Source organism: Falco rusticolus, chromosome 16 (genome assembly GCF_015220075.1).
Source record: "Falco rusticolus isolate bFalRus1 chromosome 16, bFalRus1.pri, whole genome shotgun sequence".
In the NCBI taxonomy this organism is placed as follows: Eukaryota; Metazoa; Chordata; class Aves; order Falconiformes; family Falconidae; genus Falco; species Falco rusticolus.
In genome coordinates this window covers 6679459-6703327 of record NC_051202.1, presented here as the reverse complement: position 1 = coordinate 6703327, position 23869 = coordinate 6679459, and the positions used below count along the sequence as shown (strand labels likewise).

Genomic DNA, 23869 nt, shown 5'->3' with positions numbered 1-23869 from the left:
TGGCAGGCATCATCAGACTGCTAAAGGGGGACCCGGTACATGTTCCCTTTGAGTTAAATCTGTTCCCTAAACAACTTTACCCATCATCATATGACAATTTCTATAGCTAAAACAACAACTCAGGATGGCAGTTTTGTCAGTTCAATATTAGCCAAATAAAGCCACAGCCCAGAATGAAACAAAGGAATTTATTGGTAATGGCACATCAAGTCACAGTAAACATTAACACATACATAAGAGACTATTTGACCAACCGCTACACACAGAAAGGAAGCAGAAAACAGCAGCTGATTAGGTATTGAGCAGGCATAAATTCCACCGCTCTGCAGCCATTATTGGACAAGGTTGGTGAAAAAAGTACTCTTAGGCACTTTCAGCTGTTTCCCTAAAGTGGTACCAAGAAAAAAAGGAAGAACGTGACTGTTCTGCACACATAACATTCCTTTGGACACGCGAGTCAATGGTTGAGGTAGATGGGGTTATGTTTCCCCAGATACAGAGTCCCCATTTGCATTCTGATTTAAAAAGATTAGGTTTGTATGAATTGTGCTTCACTTCTACAAGTAGAAGGAGATGTACCTAGTAATGCAGCTGTTGGGCAAATAATAAAAATTAAAAAAAAAGGAAAGAGAAAACACGATTAAGGCAACACCACTGTGCAGTCAGTCACTCAAAAATAGGATCAGAAAACCAGTAGGAACAAAATTAATCCTGTAATTAAGTGCAGCTGAACCGACGGAATAGTTAAAAAGCAGTAGGTTCTCTTCAGCTCCCAGACAAAGGGATGCCATATACCAATCTTAATCAAACCGTTCCGAGTTCTTGGCAAATACATTCCCAAAAAATGAGAAGCAATATTGTCAATACCCAGTGATGATCACCTTAGAGCTGATTCACTCTGGAGTAGCCTACGCGTCAGGCAATTCAAATTCAAGGGCACAGGGATGTCACCCATAGTAAAGGAAACAAATCTGCACGTAAACCAAGAAGCATGGCACTGTCGGACTGCTGGTAGGAAACAGGCTGTGCAGCTGTAGGCACTGAGGCTTCTATAGGCACTGGAGAAGTGAGGTTAAGAGATTGTTTTTTCCAATAAATTAGAAAGATTTCAAAAATCACTCTTTTGTGCTTAAATAAGACGGAATTATCCCACTGGCGTTGTTCTTCCAATCCAGGATTAGAGCAGGTCCCTCAATCTGCACCGGTTATCCCGCAGCCTTCATACCCATCTAGCCATGATTTTCAGTGCTGTAATTTTGTTCTTTATCCATAGCTTTTTAGTCTTTCATTAGTATGGGACTTCCTCATCCGTGTCCTAAACAGGGAGTATGGAGAGAGAAACTGAGCCTACATATGAAGACATGAACCATGTTATGAGTTCAACAAATTTTGAGTCTGCTAGGCTTCTACCAAGAGCTTAAACATTTCCCAAAATGCTGCTGTGCTTGAATAAGCCACAGGACTTGTAGTTGTATAAGCACTTGCAGCAAAATCTGTTTGACTTATCATAGACATGCAGATGAATTGCTACTATATAACACATGCAGTGTGTTTTAGGAGAAGTAGCAGCTAAAACTCAAGCAAAAGACAAACCATAAAGTGCAGACAGCCACCTTAAAAAGCACTACCAGTCCCTCCAGAGAAGGTCCAGAACAGCACAAGCTGTTGTTTTTTTAGCCACAGCCAACAACATACTTTCAGATCCCCATTGTCTATTATTTTAACCACAGCAATCATCTGATGGTGTCCCCACAATCCAGCTCAGCAGCTCTCAACTTGAAAGAAACTCAAGCACAACAGCTCCATAAGAGAGATCCCAACTAAACTTCCAGCCATTTCAAGTCCAAACAGATTTTCACTAATTTCCCAATTTTAATTATTTGGTAACATACTAAGCATGGGAAAAGTACATTACAGAAAACTCAAAAATGCAGAATCGTTAAGGTGACTAAGACAGGATGTCCAGAAACTCAGTAAGCTAAGTATTTCTCTATCAGAGAGTGAAGAATCAAACAGATGACAAAATAGTCAATATCAAAGCAGCAGGATTACAGCATTCAAATTTGCCTTCTCTCAAAGGATGAGAAGACATTTTTCAATTTTTAAAATCTCTAACTGTCTGACAGCATTTGTCTCACCAAATGGCGGCTCCCAGCCTTTCCCATCTCCCCACCTGCAATAAGGCAATGGTGCCTCCCTGCTCCCCAGTAGATCACTTGCAACTGCCTTTCCATCTCCTGTGGCAACTCCCCCTTTTGTATAAGGCATTTGCTGCTTTCTGCACCTCCCAAAACTCTTGCTCCCAATACTGCTGCATTGTAAGTGCTCTGTGTTATGAAGAACTGTAAATATTTCATAGGTAACTTGCATAATTGCTTGTTTTTCATTCTGTATCTAGTAAAGTAGAAACGATCAGCACACATCTATCTGAAGGCTTATGCATTTAGTACATTTTGAATCACTGGCATTAAAATAGTCAATCAAGCAACACATATTTAAATCCCCCTTAACGTACTTCCTGACCATGTACAACAGATGTAAAGGTGGGTCTGAGGTAAGCTGGTTCTGTTGGACAAAGTTGCAGGGGCAGGGGGTGGGGGAGAGAGAAAGCACTCTCAAATTAGGTATCTTAGCGAGCTTACTCTGGAATGTGCCACATCACGGCTGTGGCTGCTAATGCCAGCACACAGAATGTGGTGGCACATTTTACAAAACAAGTACAGCAGGTGGCAAAAACACTCAGTAGTTTCAGCACAGCACATCTGATTAACAGAAGCTTGCTGATAGGGTAGCAAGCGAAAAAGCAGAATTAGAAGACAATCAACCACTTTACAAAACAAAACAAAGAAAAAGCCAGAAACAAACAAACTACAAGAGTTTAGCAGGACTCTGTTGCAACAAAAACGGTGTAAGTAGGAAGATCTCCAAAAAAAGAGGCAACACTGCACACTACCATCTTTACAAGAAACATAGTGGATTGAGATATCACTGCCTCCATTCCCCACAGTAGCACTGTCAAAACCCAAACTGATTTTGCAGAGCCTTTAAAGAAACTACACAGCACAGCAGCTAGCCCTTAAAATTACGAGTTTTCATCTTAAAATGTCAGCTTTGATTTCAATAAAGTCAAAAGAAAAATCAGTTTGGTGGATCTCAAGTCAACTTCCCCTGCCAGTAATGCAGTATGGCCAGCAGTTCTCACCCCCTATAAGCCCATACGTGGCAGGAGCATGAAGTCTAGCCATTTGGGACAGTTATTTGACATCTAGAGGTGTTACGACAAGCCCTACCTGCTGCTCTTAGCATCTCCTCTGAGAATCAAAGTTGACAAAACCACTTATGACAACCAGCTTTCACTTACCACACAGTTCAGACACCAGTCTCTGAGTTTCCCCAAGCAGCTGTCTGTCTCTGTCTGTTCGGGCCTGCAGAAAAAGCACAGGATTAGCTTGTGGACTTCAGATCCTAGTTCTACCACACGGAACTGAAGGCTTTTCACCACTTTGCACAGCAAAACCAGGAAGAATGTCAGGTCCCTTAATTTTGAAGGGAGATATTTCATTTAAGTGCCATGAGGAATACAACATGAGTTGCTATTTGGCTGGCAAATCCTACAGCACTAATCAGAACACAGGATTAAAAACACATTCTGCAAGAAATTGTGGTACTGAACCCACTGCAAGAACAATGCAGCTCCAGCAGCAGCACTGTTACCTTATTGTTCTCACTACTGAACCTTCCCAGAACAGAACCCTCTCCACTTTAGAAGGGAGTTCAGTCTCCAAGGCTCATTCAGTACCTGGCACCTCTGCTCAGGCCATCACAGGGGAACCAGTTTGCATTATTCAGTTTGTTTTGCTGTTACAGATACTTCAAACCAAAATGCAACACACAAAGCCCACATAAGCAAAATATCTTGCCGATTTAGGCTGAAATAAATGGCATTACAGAAGTGAACGACTGTCTAACCCCAAGTTCCCCATGTCAACAAGCCAAAGAAACACAGACTTTGGGTTGCAGCCAGAACTTACTCATCAGACACTTCAATGGAAGATTTCTTACAGCCGGATTTTTTTTTCTCCTTTAGCACTCCAAATTTTCTTCCCATCCTCACCAACAGCAGAACAACCACAATGATGGAAGGCAGAAAGACTAAAATGGACAGCAGTGTTGCTGAAGTTAGCTGGAAGAAAAAACCTGCAGGAAAGAGAAACAGCAGCCCAGATGTACCAGTAGTAAAATACAGTTTTCTTCAGTCTCTGTGACAAACGTCCATCCAGGACACAGGCTGCCAGGCTTTTCATATAAAACACAAGGCTGGCAGATTTGAAACAGCTTGTCACTGAATCTGTAGGATTCATATCAAGTCTCCAACACAGTAGGGTGCCATATATGCAAAAAATGACAAAGACAGGCAGGTCACAACACAGATCTATCGCCATGTCTAAACTGCAAATTTGGGGCAGCTCTCACACACAGGGCAGAAGAGGAAATTAAGTATTACTGAGAATCAATGTTTGTGATCTGACAGCTATTTTTAGACTAGTATCTCCTAAATGTTCAGTTTGTTCTACTGCTGCAGTATGTGGAGACCAGAACTCCTGAACAAATGCACGCTTTTGATTCCTCTTATCACCACAGCTTCCTCTGTCCCTTCCTGCCCCAAATAAATTCAATAGTTCTCAATGTATTTAGCTCAGAAAGAAGGGCTGAGGTAACTCTTGCTGAAATTCACCCATTTCACACGTGATGCTCAGACTTTAAGATCCTGACAAAGCTGCAATGCAGCTGTATCACGTAGATGAGGACATGCTATTGAAATGGCAGCTTACCCCTCTCTGTAACTATCAGAATTGTCTGGGGAATGTTATGGTACACGTCTGGAGGATTCTTCACACTGCAGATGAACGTCCCATTGTCACTCATCACTGGGCTTTGGATAGCAATGGAAGCATCACCCCTGGCAACATTCCCGACCCAGGATATCCTGTCTTTGAATTTTCCCATTGTTGTTGGGTATGGAACAGACTGATAATGAAAAACCTAAAAGGAGGCAAAGACAATAATTGCGCCAATAAAACCTCATCTAAGAAAGCAAAATAAACTATTTTCTGGATTGTAAATATGAAGAAGTACACATTAAGAAGTCAGAAAGAATACTTCTTATACAGGAGACCTTTTCAAGTTCCTATTTGGTTATTCTGAGTCAGTCCCACTTCACTAGCTTTCCAACGCTTTTATCTACCAGCCTCAGCTTTCAGATGTCACCATCACCATTCTGACCAACTCATTCCCTTCTGCAGATCTTCAGCTGAGAAGCAGAGCAGGCTTCTTGTCTCATGCAAGACAGAACACTGCCATTCTTCAGGTTTTGCTTCTTGCACTTCTGCCCTTGCTGTCCTATGAGTAGGGACTTGGCAGACCTCACTCCATACAAGCAGCATCCTTTTGTTCCAGACACAAGCACACCCCTGAGAGTCCAAACTCTTCAGGCAGCAGAAGTCACTGATAATCTGCAAAGTTATTCATTCTCTGTTTCCACCTCGCATGAGAGATTTTCAGTGGGCTTTCAGACTTACGTATTTATGCTTAGATTTCAAAATGCTGCCAACAAAACAGCGAGTAGCAGCCCATAAACCTCAGAGGCTGTCATCATCGCTGTCTTCAGACTGTCATTGCACACATGTTGTTGCCACTCCAAGATCTATCAGCAGTAGATTGCATGACAGAACTACTATGGTACAGCTGCCTTCAAGAAAGTGACCAACCAAACGCTTCACAGTCATTCTACACATAGCTACAGCATAAAACGCATCACTTGTGTCAAACCCCAAAATTTATGTCCTTTATCATCATTATGCTATTATGAGCTTACACAGAATATTTTTTGCCCAAAGAACACTAATGAAATTTCACACAGGAAAGGTGGCAGCAACGTGAGTCCCAAACCCCACAGTGATGAAGCAGCACAGCAAGGCAAACAGAAAAAATATCATCAGATTTTTCAGCATGCACAGAGGTCTGGTCAGTATCCACTAGAAAAAGAGTCCCTGTTCCACTTACTGTCTCCATCTGACCACCTGTGAGAGGCCGGTACGTCCAGTCTACTGTCAGGCTCTCAGTCATGGGGGAACTGGATTTGAATGAGCATTTCAGCAATACTTGTTCACCGATGAAAGCTTGCACTTTAGGACTGGCTTTAATTTCCAGGGAAAGAGCACTGCAGACACCTGATGGAGCAAGCACAAAAGATGAGGATTAGTTTGCTGTTACATGTGAGGCACAGGAGTGACGATGTCCCAAAGGTATTGATGCATGTGCAGGTCAACTACAGTCCAAAGACTGAAGCGCAGTAGTGGCTACCTCCCCCATACTGAAATTTAAAGACAAGCAGACAGCTTACCTAACCTATTCTCTGTGGGACTGGAACTAGCCCCAATTAAAGTATTTACCTGGAAAATACCACCAAAAGCCTACAGATATTTAAGTATGAAGAGCTGAGAAACGAATCAGCTGACACTCTGATGAGTTGCAAAATGCCAGCTTTGGACTTCAAGGCAGCTCTGGCTCTGCATGTCTTGCCCCAAAGTGATACCGCCAGTAAATCACACATGCACTGAGCCAAGAGTCAGCAGCAGCAATACTCTTTATTTCTTGTTTTCAGTGACTGTAACAACTTCTGCCTCATTCATCTAGTGTGATGCTCCAGCCAGGGATGAGGTCAGCCTGCCCAGCATCGAGCAGAAGCATCATTCGAGTACTCCCTTTCACAAATGTCCTGCTCCTGGCTTATGAAGATTTATTACGGTGATACTCCGCATGAAGTTCTGCTCCAATTCCTACAGCTGACTCCTCTGCTGTGCAGGCTCAGAAGGAGCAGGCACAGATTCAGATTTGCCAGTTCCCGTGCAAGTTTCTGGCATCACACGCCTGTTCCGCAGCTACCAATGTAAAAAAACCCAAGGGTTTTGACAACGCGCTCCTTTCGCTACCAACTGAAAGTCTGGAAATCTCAGAGAGCAGATAGCTGGGCCTTAGCAGAGCGAGCAGAGGTGGGACACTGGCACCCGCGCCTTGGGTGCTAGCAGAGGTGGGGGCCTGGCACCCGTGGAGGTGGGACGCTGGTGGCCGTGCCCCGGCTGCGGGCAGCGGGCAGAGCGCAGGGTGAGGGCACACCCGCCGCCCCCCGCGCCCTGCTGGAGGCCCCCGCTGCCCCCCGCGCACCGCCCGGCTCCTGCCCCACCAGCACCCGGCACGGTGCTCACCGCGGGGCCCGCACAGCCCCGCCGGGGCCCGGAGCGGCCCGCAGCCGCCCCCCGCCCCCTCCGGTACGGTCCCTCCCGGAGCCCCCGAGGCCAGCACCGCCACGCAGACCGCCCGCGCTGCGGGGGCCGCCGGCCGCAGCCGCCTCCCCGCTGGCCGCAGCCGCCTCCCCGCTGGCCGCAGCCGCCTCCCCGCTGGCCGCAGCCCGGCTCGGCTCCGGGGCTCCCAGCCGGGCCCCACCGCGGACAGGGCCGGGCCGGGTCCGTCACCGCCCGCCGCCGCGGCAGCCCCCGGGGGCGAGAGGCGCCGCTGCCGGAGAGCCCCCGTTACCGAGCAGAAGCAGGACCCCCCGCGGGAGGGGGAGGAGGAGAAGGCCGCCGCCGGCCACCGCCTCACCGCACCGCATCCCGGCTGCGCTCAGGGCCGCAACATGGCGGCTCACCTGAAGGCCGCGCAGGTGAGGGCGGGGGCAGCCCCAAGATGGCCGCCCCGCGTCGCCATGGCGACCGGCGGCCTCGCACCTGGGCGGCCGCGGGCCTGGCGGGTCGCGGGGAGCGGAGCGGGGCGGGCGGCCACGGCGGGGCCCTGCGGCTCCGGGCCCCCTGCGGGCTCCGGCCCCCCGCGGCTCCGAGCCCCGCACAGCTCCGGGCCCCTGCGGGCTCCGCCCCCCCGCAGCTCCGGGCCCCCGCGGCTCCGGGCCCCTGCCTGTCGTGGGGAGTGGGCCCGGCCCGGAGCCCCCGCGCTGGCCCGTTCCGCCAGAGCCCGCTTGCTGCTTTTCCTGCTTTTCCAAGCTAAAACCCACTCATCTGAGGTGCCAAGGGTGCGGTGGGACTGCGCACCTGAGCGTGTCCCGTGTTAAACCAGGACCGCGTGTCTGAGCATGTCCCATGTCATGGCAGGATTGCATGTCAGAGCATGTCCTGTGTCATGTCAGGACTGCATGTCAGAGCATCTCCCATGTCATGGCAGGAGCGTGTTTCTCCCATGTCATGGCAGCACTGCGCATCTGAGCATCTCCGGTGTCACACCAGGACTGCGTGTCTCCTATGTCACAGCAGGACTGTGCAGCTCCCATGTCACAGCAGGACTGTGTGCCTGAGCCATCTCCTGTGTCACGGCAGGACTGCGTGTCTTCCATGTCACGGCAGGCCTGTGCATCTCCTGTGTCATAGCAGGACTGCATGTCTGAGTATCTCCCATGTCACGGCAGGACTGTGTGTCTCCCACATCACAGCAGGACTGAGCATCTCCCGTGTCACGGCTGCACTGCGCATCTCCTGTGTCACAGCAGGACTGCGTGTCTCTTGTGTCACAGTGGGACAGTGCATCTCCCGTGTTGTGTCAGGACTGCATGTCTAAACATCTCCCATGTCACAGTGGGACTGTGCATGTCCCATGTCACGGCAGGACTGAGCATCTCCCGTGTCACAGTGGGACTGGGTGTCTCCAGTGTTGTGGCAGCACTGTGTAACTTCCATGTCACGGCACATCTATGACACTGTCACTGCTTTCCACAAGGCGCCTTTATTTATGACACAGGATCAAAAATGAAAACATACAAAGAGATAATGTGGCCAGCACATTACAGTTATAAAGTCATAAAGATGTTCTTTAAACAAACGGGCTGATTTGGTTTGGTGCTGGTTAAATACTGTAACAGCTCTGCGGTTTCAATGATTTAGGGCTTTGTTTGCCTTTGAGAGACTGAGCCTGTGCAAGTACAGGGGAATGCAGGAGCGAGATGCACTGGTGGTCACCTGGGCAGTGAACAGCAGGCAGAGACAGTGGGATATTGCTGCTGTTGGCAGCCCGATACCATGCTAGCAGCCACTGAGCACTGCTACCATGCCAAGCAGCAGCGGGACAGTGCACCACCACAGCACCGCTTGCCCAGGGCAGCCTCTGAGCTTTAACCGCAGCCAGCCGAAGTTCTGGGGTGCCTGCAGCGGTGGGTGTAAGGCTGCTGAGACGGGGGAAGAAGCATCCCACCCGGCGGTGGTGTGCTCCCTTGGAAGGTCAGCGTACTGGCAGGGTGGGAGTGGGAAGAGGAGGGGGGCTGCCGAAGTGTGTGGCCACACGCTGCACAGCAGAAGGCAATGTCCTCAGCTACCGTAGTTACAAAGCCTGTAAGCTTTAAGAGATCAATATGAAAACCACACCCACTGGTAAACGTTATCCCTAATAAGAAACAGCATACATTCCCAAACTGTAATACTTCCCATTTAAAGTACCAAAGAGATTCAAAGTATGTTGTAGCAACTAGCTACTTCTCTGATCCCTCATGTTGTCAGTCTTCCTTTTCATGATGACAAAGAGGATTCTGAGGGAGGAAAAATAGGGCAACACAAATGCACATTGCAATTTTTAAGGTGCAAGAGTGCATGTGCTCAGACGCTTTGAAAAACACTGTTCAGTCAGTTATCTTGGAATTTGTTCAAATCTTTTGGCATTTTTTCATCTTCAGAGCAGCCTTCTTCACATTCTGCAGGTGTGAAGATTAAAGAAAGTTCCTTGTACACGGGACAGGTTCTTCCTGCTTTGCTTCAGTGAAGGAAGTTTACAACTTATGTTAATGTCACTCTCTTTCCTTGCAAGAAATTCAGGTTGAGCAGAGATACCACACTCACAGCATGAGGCGTCTGTAATTCAGCTTTGTTCTAACATCCAAAATTACAAGCTTCCACCATCTGCATTAGAAGTACCTAAGAAGAAGGATCATAAGAAAACCAGAACAAATTCATTACTCAGGGTTATTGTTGAAAACAAAAATAGTAGAGGCAACTGCTGACCTCAGAAATGGAGTGCGTAAAAATTATGCTGAAATGTTTCAGCAAAGCAAACAAATCTGGAAACAGCGTCAGTCTTCCTGTAGCAATTTTAAAACAATAAAGATTAAATTAATCAAAAAGCAGACTCAAAACTCGTGAAAGGAAACTAATTCACTCCTCTTTATGTACAAAGCAGGCATGTCATGAAAAGCAGCAACAGCTTTCCTGCAAATGATCCCCAACCCTAGGGTGGAGAAATCTCTTCTACAGTTAAGAGGCAGTTCTGCCTCCACTGCCTGTTCAGTTGTCAGTCTCTCTGAAGGCTCCTCAGGAGCGAAGAGTGACTGTGGTCTCAGTAGTTTCTGCTTATGGCTACCAAGACCTGTTGGCTGTGAAGGAAAGTGAAATGCCCAAGTAAAATTGTCTTAGAAAGTCTACGGCAACACCAAGACATTAGTTAGAGAACATTTGAATGGATACCTGCATTGTATATACCATAAAAGACCCCTAGTCTTCTAACGGGCTGGCTTCCTTTTCTTCTCTAATCTTCAGATTCTCCTTTTCTCTACTGTTATAAAAAGGGGGGGGGGGGGGGGGGGGAAGGAGAGAAAACAGAAAAAAAAATAATCAGATATCCTGAGCAACAGAGTCACATTCTGCATTACATACAGCATATAGAACATGTGACAGGGAGTTACATGATAAGACAGTAAGCATGCTACATGCATGGTGACCACATGTGTCACGTTGATGGAACAGAGCGATCATCTGCCAACTACCACCACGACAGCTGGATACTTCTCAGAGTGAGAAGCCACTGTGAAGGGCAAGAGGAAAATGAGGACTCCAAAACATGTTCGTCCTGGGGCTCTGTTCTGACTGCAAGTAAGCAGCCAATTCCTGCTGATAGTGTTTGCAGCTTTGCATTGTAGATGCTTAGTGTAGGGTCCAAGCCAAGAATTCTGAATAGCTATGAAGATGTATTCAACAAGCTTTCCCAGAAGCCTTTCTCTCTCTGTCCTCTGTCCTTACAGTTCAGTGTCTGCCACCTTGATCCTCTTCTCTTGCTCTTTCTTCTGATGGTGTCGACAGATAATCACAACTGTCACCACAATGATCATCAGAACACAAGCAGACCCAATGGCCACCGCCAGGAAGTGGATTTCTGAGAAATGCACTGCATGGAGAGAAACAGATAAATGAACAGGAGGGACACACAGGGGGCTCTTGGGATGAGGCTGGGAACCTGCATCCGTGAATACAACCTTTCCTCAGGCTCCTTTTTCCCTTGTGTCCATTAATTACCCTCATGCCTTCTCTTTATAATCCCTTTTCTTCCACACATTTTCCCCACAGTGGAGGAAGATCTGCCAATGCTTCGCACTGGCCAAATTCACATGACCTCTGGTGGGGTTCTTGGCTTCTCACCTTTCTGCACAACTCTGAGTCGCACTTCACCAATTGTGCCATCGACATCTGGTGGGTTCTTCACCTGGCAGGTGAACGTCCCGTTGTCAGTGGGCTGCAAGTTCCAGATAACGATGGAAACATCATTACGCTCAATATTCCCATCCCAGGTGACTCGCTCTTTAAACCGCCCAGCAGACAGCTTGTAGGGCTCCTTCAGGTAATAAAATACCTACAAGAAAGAGAGGGAGCCGTCATTCCTACACACTGTGCAGTCTTTGCGATGGAAGCAGCACGTGGAAGTGGAGTGGCAGTGGCTGAGGTAGGCTGTGGGGAGCTGCGTTGGCCCCGTCGCTCTCAGATAGACTCTGAGGGCATTTCAAAAGACGGTGCCTTTGCTCCAGCAGCCATGCGAGCTCTGTCCTGCTCAAGCCTAAGGCTTCGTTAGGTTGTGTTCAGCTGTCTTTCAGTTATATGGCAGTGCTAGGTGAGCTGCTTGCCCTGCCATGCTGGCCAAGCTAAAACATTCTGTAGGTCGCATCAGGTGTGGGACGGCAGCTAAGACATAGAGTTCAGCCGTGGTGTAAGTGGGTACGTTTTCATCAGGCCCCAGATATTTTAACCCCAATTACCCCAAACTAAACAGAATGTGCCTTTAGCCAAGGTCTGTAAACAGAACTTCTTGTTCAGCGTAGTGATTCTGAGTAGCAGGGGAAAGGCTCAAGATGTACATACTTGTGTGTTCCAGCTGTGTTTGCCCATACCCACATCTGGAATTGTCACAGTCAGTGGGCTTAGCCAGTGCTGGACCTTGGGACTGGTTTGTTTGGGCAAGTGTGCCTCCATGAAATGGAGTGTAAAGTTCCCACTCACCGGCTCGTGAGAGCCCAGGTCCTCGGGCTGGAAGTTCCAGGTCACAGACAGGTGCTGGCTAATGGGGCTGCTGCTGGAAAAGGTGCATTTTAACCGCAGGTTAGTGCCGTTCACAGCATCCACCTCCCTGGAAGTGTGAACTTCCACGGCTACCGCAGGCCACAGGGCTGCAAGAAAACAGCAGGGATTAGAGGTAAAGAAAACTACTGTCTTGGAGTAAGCTCATCACTTTTCCTTATCTGCATTTACTCTGTTTGGGAGCCTGCTTTATCTGTCCCTGTCGATGTTTAACCTGGCAGCCTCCAGAACACAGATACGCTTAGTGAGCAGGGTGATCCTGCGTATGCAGAATCCAGGAGATCCCCTGGTCTTCATGGATTTTGTCAGTTGATAAGCCAGCTGAACAGTGGGGGTTTCAAGGGAGTTTGTATTCATCTGAACTGCCGGTACAGTGCTTGCTTTGTTGTTTTGTGGCTGCACAGTTAAACGTTTACAGATCTGATAACTGGTTGAGAAGGAACTGCTGAGAAGGACTTGCCTATAGGGACAACAGACCTTGTTTTGTGGGAATTGCCTCTTTTCAGGCATGAGCAAACTTGACATCTAGGAGGTGCAATGTGGTTGTAAATGCCACCCTTCCTTAAATATCTACTCACTCCTGACTGGCACTAAAGGTACCATATAACTTTTCACGGTCACATTTTCACATGTGATTACACTCTGCTGCACTCAGTTCCCCAAGATTTCTTCAGAAGAGCGGTCCTGCCCTTTCAGCTAGGACTGCTGAGCCCCAACACACAACTGCTATTTCCCATGCTAGAACTTTCCTTTATACACTTTGTTTTATCAGCCCAAGTGTCATGCACACCATGGTGAAAACTGCCCGGATTGGTGTAAGCAGTGCCTGGTAGAAGGTTAATAGTCCAGCTGGCCAACTGCAGTCAAATGTAGTCAGGCTGAGGAACTCTGCAGGAAATCCTCCAGATAAATCAGTAAGCACTTGTTTGTCAAAGAAGCATCCTTTGTTAACTAAACCACCACAGCTGTTGCTTTAAAAATAAGTTAGCATCGCTACCTCGATGCTACCCTGAGAGAGAGATGGTCAGCAAGAGAGGGAGCATCAAGACACAGAAGGAAGGATAACGAAAAATAGGAAAGCCAAAGGGCTGCTGGTGAAGACACCTCTCACAGCTGAGCCCTAGTCCTCTGCCTTGCCCTGCTGTTCCAGACAGAGTTCAATCATTCTGGCAGGTTGGTGCTACCAAAACAGTGGTGCTGCAAGCTCTTGCTTTCGGCCCCCACCCCCCCACCCCCGATCACTGTGTTGCTTGCCTGTCTGCTTTAACTCCCCGAGTTAGTGGGTTAGTTTCCACAAAACAGCAGTGCTGGGCTAAAAATCTTGCTGCTGCCGAAAGGGACAGTCCTCCCTGTTCCTGGTCATGTCCTCTTAAGTTTCCTTTTCCTTACTGGCCAAACTAATCCAGCAGAAAAAGAAAATTTTAATAATTTCCTGTTGCTTTAGGAAGATAAGTGAACTCACCCCAGTGTGATTCAAGACAGAAAAAAAAAAAAGAAAAAGATTATTTGGGGTTGTAAAATATGGTTTCATAATAAAGATGATCAATACATTTCTTGCATTTGAAAATAATCTATAACCAAAGACTTCCTTACGAAACAATTTATTTTCTCAAAGGAGAAGGGATTTGAAATGCCCAAACATTGTTCACATTTGAAAAACTTCCTTGGCAGAGATCATGTTTCTCATCCGAAGAATCAGTGTCAAATGTCTTCATTTTAAACACCTTTAAAAGAACAAGCATGGGAAATAAGCGTGAAATACTTTTTTTCAAGACAAGCTACTGGGCGTATCTGTGTGCAGATGCATTTGGGAAAGGAGGACGTGGTGGTCTTGAAATAAAAACCACTGGAAATTCAAGCAAGTTTATCATCAGCCCAGAATCGTTGCTGTGTAAAGGATCTAAACCCAGTGCTGCTTAACAATCTCTTGACTGTCTCGTAACAAAGATAGTGGAAAAAAACATCTAGGACTAAAGTCCAGATTCCTGGCAGGAAAGAGTAAGATGTGTAACCAGAGCTCAGAACGAGACCAGTGTTCTTCTTCCGCCTGAACACACCTAAACCTGTTTGTCCAAGAAACTCAATCACTTCGTGCCACTTGCAGTGAACCCCAGAGTGAAAGAACCGCAGCGATCGTCCACAGCAAACACCCGAGACGCCTACAAAGTCGCTGCCTTAATGAGGATGATAATTAAGGGATCAGAAGAGGAAAGTCAAGATGGCAATGGAGGCCAGGCAGTACCAGGTTTCCTTACCTCGGAGCTGTACCCCAAGGAAAAGCACAGCACCCAGCCACTTGGGGCCGTGCATCGGGAAGGCAAGTCCGTACGCCATGGGTTGAGCAGTGCCGAAAAGAGAAATTCCTTTCAGGTTTGGTATAACTGGACGAAAGATGAGTTTCTCAAAGCCTCCCCAGCACAGCAGAGCAAATTCCTGTCTCTCAGCCTGCAAGGCAATGTGAGCGCTCTTTCCTGCTTGAGTCAGAGCGCGCTCCCTGCCCTCGCACTGAGAGGCGAGGTGCGGCCAGCACAGCTCACCTTCTGTGTAAAACAGGGGGGTTTTCAAGGTAAGATTAATTTATTCTGCCTCCTGTATTCCTTTGTTCTTTTGTGTTGCAATCATCCCTCCTCCCAGCTTCCACCTGAAACCACTCCCCCCTTGTGGGAGGTAATTTCGCTCCTAAAAGAAAATTTGCCTCAAGGTGTTTAGAGATAGCTTGAAGGAATGGGGGCCCTTTTTTTTCCTTCTTATTTATTTCAAAACCTGTAAATGATCCAAAAAGCAACCTGAAACAGTCTGTGGCAGCAGTGTGGGCACACAGCCAGAGGATGGAAATGTCCTGCTGAAACACAGGCACCTACAGTGAAACGAAGGGATCATTTTAATGTTCCTTGTTCGCAGCCATCCCACAGAAGAATCGGGAGACGGCGTTAACTGGTGCTGGTCAAGTTCTTGGAAAAGTCAAAAGACAATTACATTGGAGAGGAATCCAGCCCGGTGGGAGTCCAGGCATGGCTCGGGAAACCTCACTGTGCTTAGCAAGCAGCACAAGGCGCTACAGAAGCTCAGTGCAATACAAAGTACTTTCCTGGAGGCACGTGGCAGTTGTGAGAGCACGAAAGCGAGCTGTGCATGTGCGCTGGCAAAATACGGATGTTTGCATTCGAAAGCCGTAAATCACTTCAACAGCAAAACCTGCTGCTGGCTGCAGCTGTGTTTGTGTCTGGTCCATGGTCTAGTTCCAAGAAGTCATCCCAGGTTAGGAGCTTTCATTGAGCCTGATGCTGATCTTGCTCATGGTGGTGCCGAGGCAGGGATGGGGAGGATGCCGCAGCCTCTGGGTGGCATGAGGGGCTGCCTCCAGCTCCGAGCTCAGGACAGAGGGAGGGCACGCTCTTTGTGCAGCAGTGCGGGCTCCGATCGGGATGCTTCACATTACTGGGAACACACTTGAGAGGGTGTCAGGGCTGTTCAGAACAAGGTTTTGGTGGAAAGAGGGCAGCAGTGGGACTCTCAGGTTTCCAGCTAATGAGCAACCACGTGGACATCTCTCCTCCCATTTGCTGTTGTAACATCCTTGCAGCAATTTCTATGGAGAATACTGAATTTATTTTTAACTTTTAAAGTTCGAGTTACAAATCTTGAGTTGGAAGGGACCCATAAGGATTATCAGCTCCAACTCCCTGCTTTTCATAGGAGTGATCACAGGTGTGTGATACCTAAAACTAAACCATATCATCCAGATGCTCTTTGAACCCTGTAGTACACATTTACCTTGGGACTAAGGAAGAATGCGTGCAAAAGACCAGAAGTGACCAGTTCAGAAGGTACACTGAACCTCCTTGATTTCTTTCTAGAGAATTTTTCTATCTTAATGATATTAAGGTTAATAAAGCAATACACAAAACCCAAACCAAACCACAAACTGGTTATTTTTCTGTTACAGTTAAATCTCTGAACAGTTAAGACAAGAAATCTCTGAACAGTTTAGACAAGACCTAGTTTTAGTTAACCTGAATTGTTCAGTATCGTAAGAGTATCCAGCACGTCTCGTCATTCCGTAGGCAAGCCTCACCTGAATTTGGTCCTTCACCCCTTCTGTGAGACACTCCGCATGGGATGGAAGCAGCGCTGTTTAATAGCAGGAATCATGTACGGCCAAGGATGTAATAGTGAATCCCCCTGCCCGCTGCACCGCTGGAAGCAGTGCCTGGGCTCTGCACACCCAAGGGCAAGGGCAAGGGCAAGGGCAAGGGCAAGGGCAAGGGCAAGGGCAAGGGCAAGGGCAAGGTCGGGCAGGGAGCGCCCCCTAGCGGAGCCTGGGGCCGCAACCCCGCGGGGAGCGCTCCGGGACGTCCCTGCAGAGCCTCCCTGGGGGCCAGCGGGGGGGCTGCGGGGCACAGCCTCGAGGGGTGGCACAGGCCGGGGTGGGCTCAGGCTTTCGGGGGGGGGGGGGGGGGGCGGCTTTCTGCACCGTGTCCCCTTCTGCTTCTGGCAGAGCCTTCCCCCCGGCAGCCTTGGCCTTCCCCCCAGCACTGACCTGCTGTGGGGGCTGCTAATGGGCCAGCAGGCGGGCAAAGGGCATTTACAGCAGTAAAGCTGGTTGTGTTGTAGGTGCAGTTCATAACAGGGGTGCGAACGGTGCGTGACGAGGTAGAACAGCTGTTGAAGTCTGATGTCAGAACTGAGGAGGAGCAGCCACTCAATGAGGCACATTCACCCCCCCCCCGAACATGAGTCATGGAGGGGCTGGGGGTGCAGAGCGTTAGCAGCAGACCAGAGGCTTGCAACCCAGGCTGCCGCCGCGCTCCTCACCGTCCGGATGCCTGCAGGGTCTGCATGAGGAGCAGGCAAATGCCACTCTTGAAGAGGCAGCAGGAATAAATGGTTGCGTTAGAGGAAAGTAACAGAAGTGGAGTCCAGGCTGCACCATCCGTGACTAAAAGCCCCGGGTTTTACAGGTGTTACAGCCTGGCGCTTACAGGCTCACTGCTGCTGGCTGCACCGCATCTCTGGTGCTGAGCCGCTTGTAGTGCTCCTGGTTCCTTTGTTTATTCCCTCCTATGTTCAGTTGCTTGCAGTAGTCTGAACTTCAGAGACACTCGCTTTGAAAAATGCTTAGGAAGGTTCTGATGACGAATTTAATCTGGTCTCGTTTATCTCCTCCTGCTCCTGGCGCAGTCACAACGGGTCTCCTGAGGCTTGAGCCGGGCTGGTGTGAGCAGCCGCCCCTTGCTGTCCGTGACGTCCTGCCTAGACGTTTTGAGCCTCCACACTTCCTGACATGGGCTTATTTTATCATAGGTGTTCCGTGTCTTTCTTGGCTGCTTGCAGGTTTCACTGGAAACAGTGAGTCTCCCCAGCACTGCTCAGTTCGTTGCCGTACACAATTCTGGGAAAAAATTGTGGGCCTCTTTCTTGTAAGCAACAACTTGAAACGCCGATGTGTTCTTTCTTCCCTCGCAGCCACCCTCAGCGATGCCAATCTGACGTGGTAGAGAAAAGCAAGAGCAGGAGGAGCACAAGGATGGGGCTGGAGCGGTCCTTGCCCCTCGTGGGGCTCCTGCTGTGTGTGGGTGAGTAGCGCTGGCCAGGAGCCCACGGGGACCAGAGGGGTGGCCACCCCGGGGCTGCAGGGGGGAGAGCAAAGCACAGGGGCGCGTGGCTGCTTTTACAAAGTACCTGCAGCCACGTCTTCTGCAGCTGGCATGTACAGCAGCTGCTCTCCAGTGGGAGTGTTCCCCTCAGAGAGCAGGTTGCAGGGACAGAGAAACGGGGGTCCAGCAGTCCTAGGCTAGAGAAAGGAACCGGAGGTCCTCGGGAATTTTTGCTTGCTAGCTGATCCACCAAGACACTTGGTCTCCAAACGCCACGCAGCAGGGCTGGAGCTCGGTGCACTGCTTTATGCAGTGGTGTGAACTATAAAGTGTTGTGGCTTTAATTTTATTTTTATGCTTTGTTCGTCCACGTTTCCTAAACTGTTTTGTGACTGGAGGTAAATAACTTTGGATCAGTCTCACTGTGATAGCATGGGAGTGGCAACAATTTCCATGTCACCCATCTGAACTGAGCAGCCTTCAGAAAGCTGGTTTAGGATGAAATGCAGAGTGTCTATCAAGACTATAAAGAAGCTGGTGACTATAAAAGGTAAGTTTGAAAGATAATTAAAAGATACTACAGTAAGACTGGAGCTACTCTGCCAATGTGCTGCAAACACCAATTGCTATTCCTTGAGAAGATTCAAAACATTTGGTTTAGCAATGGCCTGTTCTTTTTTCACATTTAAATTGGTCTTATATAAAGAAAAAAAGCATCAGATCCACTTCTCTCCAGCCAAGTCCTATGCCTGTGGAATTTCAAATCTCTAATTTTGTTACAGGTAACTCCTATTGTAAAGCAAGCATGACCAGAGATGAGATGAGACAACAGTACTGAATACGGTTCATTCCTTTATTTATTTATGTTACTTTTTATTGACAAGTATCTTTAAAGCCAATCACAAGCCTGATTCACATCTCCCAAAAGCTGTTTCTGTAATACTCCAGCTCCTGAGACCTCAATGGAGCTACTTGTTTCCTACCAAGAGAGAAAAATCACAGCGATAAACTGCTTTATAGCATTAAAACATGCATCAGGGTCCAGTCCTCGTGCAGAGGACAGTGGTTCTTACTGCGGAACACGGTTACGATTTTCCAGCAGTCTTTGGTCCACGATAATAAAGCAAAATTGTTGAGTATACAGCTTGCAATAACCCCAAAACTGGGTCGGAAAATCATTCAATTTTCCATTCTGCGTTAGTCTGTGTTAAAAATGGCTTCCAAAGGAAAACACTTCATTTCAAAACAACATCCTGCTGCAGCTAACAGAATGCTTCTAATGCCTTTAGCACAAATATAGGAGTATAAACAACTCTTTCACGCAGCTGAGTTCAGGATTCCCTTGAAGTAGGAAAGGTGTGTGATACCAGTAGCTAAATTACTTAATATTTACTATTCTTTCTTTTGTAGCTGGCACTGCAGCTCAGCAGGGTAAGTGTATTTTATCAGCATTCTTAACTTTTAGTATAATAAAAAGGCCAACTATGTCTCACGAGTGAGGACTAGAAGCCACATAGAAATATTTGAATTTTGCAAATATTGTAGGATAGGAAGAAATTCGGGTTCATTAACTGTAACTGATCTCACTGACTTGAAAAACTGGTTGTTGTGAATTGTCCCGAATTATTGCTAGTGATCGCCAAGCAGGGTTGGGCATTTTCCAACAGCAACAAGCAGTAAGGTAATAGTGGGCCAATTTGTTAACACTTATTATTCTCTCCTTTGCAGATGATATTGAAGCACAGGGGGGTAAGTGTATTTTACCAGCATTCTTATCTATTTAGCATGATAAAAAGACTGCAAATGCTTCACAGGTGAGGACTAAAAGGCAGAGCGAAATATTTGAGTTTAAGCAGTATTTTGGAGGAAAAGATTCCTGTTACGTGCTGCTATCATCACCAATCAGAAAAATCAGCTATAATGAGTTGCCCCTAATTGCCATTAGTGGTCTGTGAGATGGGTTGGCCATTTGCAGAGAGCAGCAAGCACATGGATAAACAGAACGATGCATGGCAGGTGGCCAGGCTCTCTGACAGAGGTGGAGCACTCTGTGATGGTTTTGATACTGTTTGGCATTGCAAAGTGTCGGTGTAAAAACTGAAGAAAAACATGCATGTGGAAGACAGGTGTGCAGGGCATTTTTTTATATAATTTACATTACTACATGAAATCAAAGATTTTGCAGAGCAAACTGTCATGGTGGGATCAAGGGTGGGCAGGGAAGCTGTTTGTAATGCTGGTTTCCCTTCTCGTTGGCTCATCTTCCAATAAAGAATTCCTGGTGGAGATTTCTGGAACCACGGTGACTATCACATGTCCCTTGACTGAAGTCAGAATGTCCTGGGAGTTATTCGGGACACCATCACCCAGCCACGAGAGAAAGTATGTTATAGAGAATCACGACAGCTCTCCCGGCTACGTGAGCTGTTCGGCAGGTGAAAAGAAGTATGAAATGTACCTGAATGTCAGAGGTGAGTGACAAAGCAGCCTACGGGCTAAAGATGAAGTTTGCACATTTCAGTGATTGATATTAGGAACTGAGACCGGATTTTCAGGGCTGGGTGAATGCAACGCTGCTGAGGCCATTCCCGCTGTATGTGGAAGTAAAAGGGTCCGAGAGCACATTTTGGGCAAAAGGAATCACCCCGCTTTCTACGCCTTTCCCTTCTGCAGTCCTCAGGCTGGCTGTGGGTCAATGGGTCCCACGTATACACTGCGCTAATCTCTTCTACGACTTCTACGGCTTCTGCCGTGCTGCAGGGCAAGAGCAATGTCTGTCTCAAGGGCCAGAGGCATTTCTTCTCTCGCAGAGTGGAAACCTCCCATCTGGAGCACACAGCCTGTGACCCATCGGCTGGGGGGAGTTTACCCCCACCCTGACAGAGTGATTTAAGCCTCTGAGCCATTTGAAATTCGGGCAGCTGCTTGCTCTGCATTCAGGGCTGAAGAGTCCAGAGCAGGCAGAGGGGGCGGGGGGGGCAATGAGCTGGGAGATGTTTTGCACCCTTGGGCTCAGGCCATGCAAACAGCAGAGGTAGCGGAGGAGGTTGCACATGCCAGCCTCCTGGTTGTGCCTGTCTGCAGACCGAAGTGGTGGGATGGAGCGGGCTGTGCTGTCCCCCTTCCCTTCTGTTTGCTCGTTTCCTCTTCCCACCCAGAGCTGTATCTCTTCTAGCACTGAGCAGGTGAGAGAGACCTGGACTTTCCTTGCTTGGAAAGGAAGGGTGCCCGTCTCTGAGCACCTTCATCTCTCCTCTCGGCAGTATGCGCAAACTGTGAGGAGCTGGATGCCTTGGCAGTGACAGGGATCATCACTGCGGATCTTCTCATCACCTTCGGGGTTCTGATTCTCGTCTATTACTTCAGCAAAAACAGGAAGGGGAGAGCGAGTGCTGGCGCTGGCAGTCGGCCACGAGGTACGAGCCATTTCAGGGCTGTCTGCTCCCTGTGGCATCCGCTGAGCACTGAATTAAGCACTTGCCCCTGCTGGGTGATGGAGCATCCACTGTTTCCCCCAAGCCTCCCAATACCTTGCCAAACAACGCTCCTGCTTGCCACAATCTGTTGCTCCGGGCTGCCTTCTTGTACAGGATGGATGTGGCTGCGTGTGTGTCATAGGCTTTCTGCCCATAGGAAACCATTCAAGGCTGCTGTGCAGCAGCCTCGAGTCTGTGCCGAAGCAAACTGTGCGGCGCGTACTCAGCTTGCAAGTGTAGCTGCAAACCCAGCCTGGCCCTGGCCCGCTCAGCTGCTGTCTCAGGCAATCAAAGACCAAGAATTATGGCCCCTCACAGAACATGTAATCAGAAATTACGGCATTATTAAAACTATAAATTTGAATTTCTGGCCTCTGAGGCCATGGTTTGGTGACCCAGTGGGTCCAGCAGTGGGGCTTATGGGTTATAAATGCTGGGGTAAAGTGATGCAGGGTGCTGACCTCATGATGCCAGTTCAGATTTGTTCAAGAAGTGTTGGCAGTGACATTTGGAGCAGGAGGCTGCCAGCCAGCCAAATACCATAGGTACTCACCAGCCAGGCTTTGTGCACATCGGGCACTGCCACTTTTACCTGAGCATCCACAAAGCCGATATAAATCTTTTAGCAAGTCTAAATTCCCTGTTGTGTGCTTAGCGTGCATGTTGTGTGCTGGGTTCAGCAGAAATGTGATGATGCGTTCGTGCCTGTGCAGCTTGCTGCGGCAGAGGAGGATGGATTTGGTGTCTGTACTGTGGAGCCGTAGCCTGGGCGTTATGGCATAAGCACAGCTTACGGGGTTTTCTTGTTTTCAAGTGTTTCTTCACCACCAGGAAAGCTAGAAATTTACCTTTTCCAAAAGAAAGCTGATTTCCTCCTAAATGATAATAATAATAATAATAAAAAAGAAAACCGAACCCAAACCCAATGCACCAGTTGGGTCTTTAAAAGCTCTAAGCTCATAACAAAGCCATGTGTGGTGACCCATGGTATGCAACTACCCTGTGATCACTTCCGTGAAAGCCCCTCGTGCTGTGTTATCTGAGCCACCACCAAGGATGACCTCCTGCCTCTGTTGCAGGTCAGAAGACGCAGCGTCCTCCCCCTGTTCCAAACCCGGACTATGAGGTACGGAGCACCTGCATCTTTTCCATTCTCTTGCTGCTTGGGGAGGGATAGCCAGCACTGTCCATCTGTAGCATTTATCCTTTTTGCTCCTTTGAAGAAGCATCCAGTCAACCTCCAAGCTTTCCCGGGAGGGGAGGAAAAAGGTGGTGCGGTTGGAGCCCCTTTTCCTGGTGCTGCCACAGGGAGCTGGGGCAGAGCAGCAGCTTCCAGCACACTGTGCACGCTGCCTGAGCAGCACTGCACTGGTGTGCTCAGTTGTGGTTTTCTCCACGCATGGTGTGGACCAAGACTCTGGTGGTGTTTGAGGCTGTCTGAAATAAGGATTCCCAAACTAACATCTCTGCTGTTCCCACAGCCCATCCGGAAAGGCCAGCGAGAAGTGTATGCAGGCCTGGAATCCAGGGGCTTCTGAAATTCCCATGGATTTCAGGTTGGAAAACAGCAGCACTTCTGCCCAGCTGGGTACTGCTCCTCTGCAGGCTTGCTGAGACCCCGGGGGTCTGGGGTAAGCCAGGCAGCTACACGGGACAGGCACCCTGCTGCCATCCGCTGTCCCACCCTGATGTGCGCCTTCAGCCTTCGGTTTGATATTAGAGAAAAGAAACGAACAAGCACATTGGCAAGAGAAGTTTTCCTTCTCATTAAAGGACTGCAGCCTCACTGGCGGTTCCTGGCCTTCCTTTTTCCTTCACACCTTTTTTCTCTGCTTCAGTTGCACGCTCTGGTTTTCCCTCCCTTCCATTTAATTTCTGCCTGGAGTGCCTCCACTTGCTCCCCGTGTCTCCCTGGGTGGCTAGTGGGCGAAGAGGAGTCCTTCCCAGGATGACTGGCCTCTGACCTTGTCCCCCTCTCACGTTCATAACTCACCTTCATTCTGCTGTCCTGGACTTTAACAAAGGAACTGAGGCGGTCAGCATAATAAAACAAAATGGTACATTTTCATAGAAAAGCCACTGCTTTGAATGAAAATATTTCAAAGAGAGCAGTTTTTCCTTTAAAAAACACGAGCATTCATACCCATATGTGCGGACTGACCTGTCCATCCCCCAGCCCCTCTCCTGTAGGAAATGAGTGGGGCCGAGTACCACCCTGCACCCAGTGACCTCTGTGTCTCAGACCTTTGGCAGAGCATCCTCACAGCGTCACGTGAAGATCTGGCACTTTCCCAAGCCGTCTGAAGGCCTCCTATTAGGAAATCTAAGTGCTTGGTTTAAATCTTTGTCGCTGTTAAATAGTGGGGCTCTTTGATATTTCAGCTAAGATGTGAAGCCCCACTTAGCA

General features: G+C 48.4%; 3 protein-coding genes across 5 annotated transcripts; 1 reads left to right on the top strand and 2 right to left on the bottom strand.

Moving 5' to 3' along the window:
- Positions 1-171: 171 nt before the first annotated feature.
- Positions 172-7696, bottom strand: MPZL3 (myelin protein zero like 3). The gene is made up of 6 exons (XM_037409650.1): positions 7594-7696; positions 6064-6230; positions 4833-5043; positions 4032-4197; positions 3362-3425; positions 172-1315 (listed from the first exon to the last, which is right to left on the bottom strand). The coding sequence occupies exons 1-6, from the start codon at positions 7667-7669 to the stop codon at positions 1289-1291; spliced, it is 711 nt and encodes a 236-aa protein (XP_037265547.1). The 5' UTR covers positions 7670-7696; the 3' UTR covers positions 172-1288.
- Positions 7614-23842, top strand: CD3E (CD3e molecule). Of its 3 annotated transcripts, none has more exons than XM_037409653.1 (8): positions 7614-7720; positions 17856-17965; positions 19397-19417; positions 19715-19735; positions 20260-20457; positions 21250-21402; positions 22542-22588; positions 22944-23248. In XM_037409653.1, exons 2-8 carry the CDS (start codon positions 17917-17919, stop codon positions 22998-23000), a joined length of 546 nt encoding a protein of 181 aa, XP_037265550.1. In that variant the 5' UTR covers positions 7614-7720; positions 17856-17916; the 3' UTR covers positions 23001-23248. The 3 variants fall into 3 exon arrangements, with proteins under 3 accessions (XP_037265550.1, XP_037265549.1, XP_037265548.1); XM_037409652.1 differs by lacking the exon at positions 7614-7720 and adding an exon at positions 14855-14955; XM_037409651.1 differs by lacking the exon at positions 7614-7720 and adding an exon at positions 16863-17738 and having other exon boundaries at positions 22944-23842.
- On the bottom strand, positions 9677-14750 carry MPZL2 (myelin protein zero like 2). The gene is made up of 6 exons (XM_037409654.1): positions 14645-14750; positions 12312-12478; positions 11460-11670; positions 11064-11208; positions 10512-10599; positions 9677-9965 (listed from the first exon to the last, which is right to left on the bottom strand). The coding sequence occupies exons 1-5, from the start codon at positions 14721-14723 to the stop codon at positions 10539-10541; spliced, it is 663 nt and encodes a 220-aa protein (XP_037265551.1). The 5' UTR covers positions 14724-14750; the 3' UTR covers positions 9677-9965; positions 10512-10538.
- Positions 23843-23869: the final 27 nt, after the last annotated feature.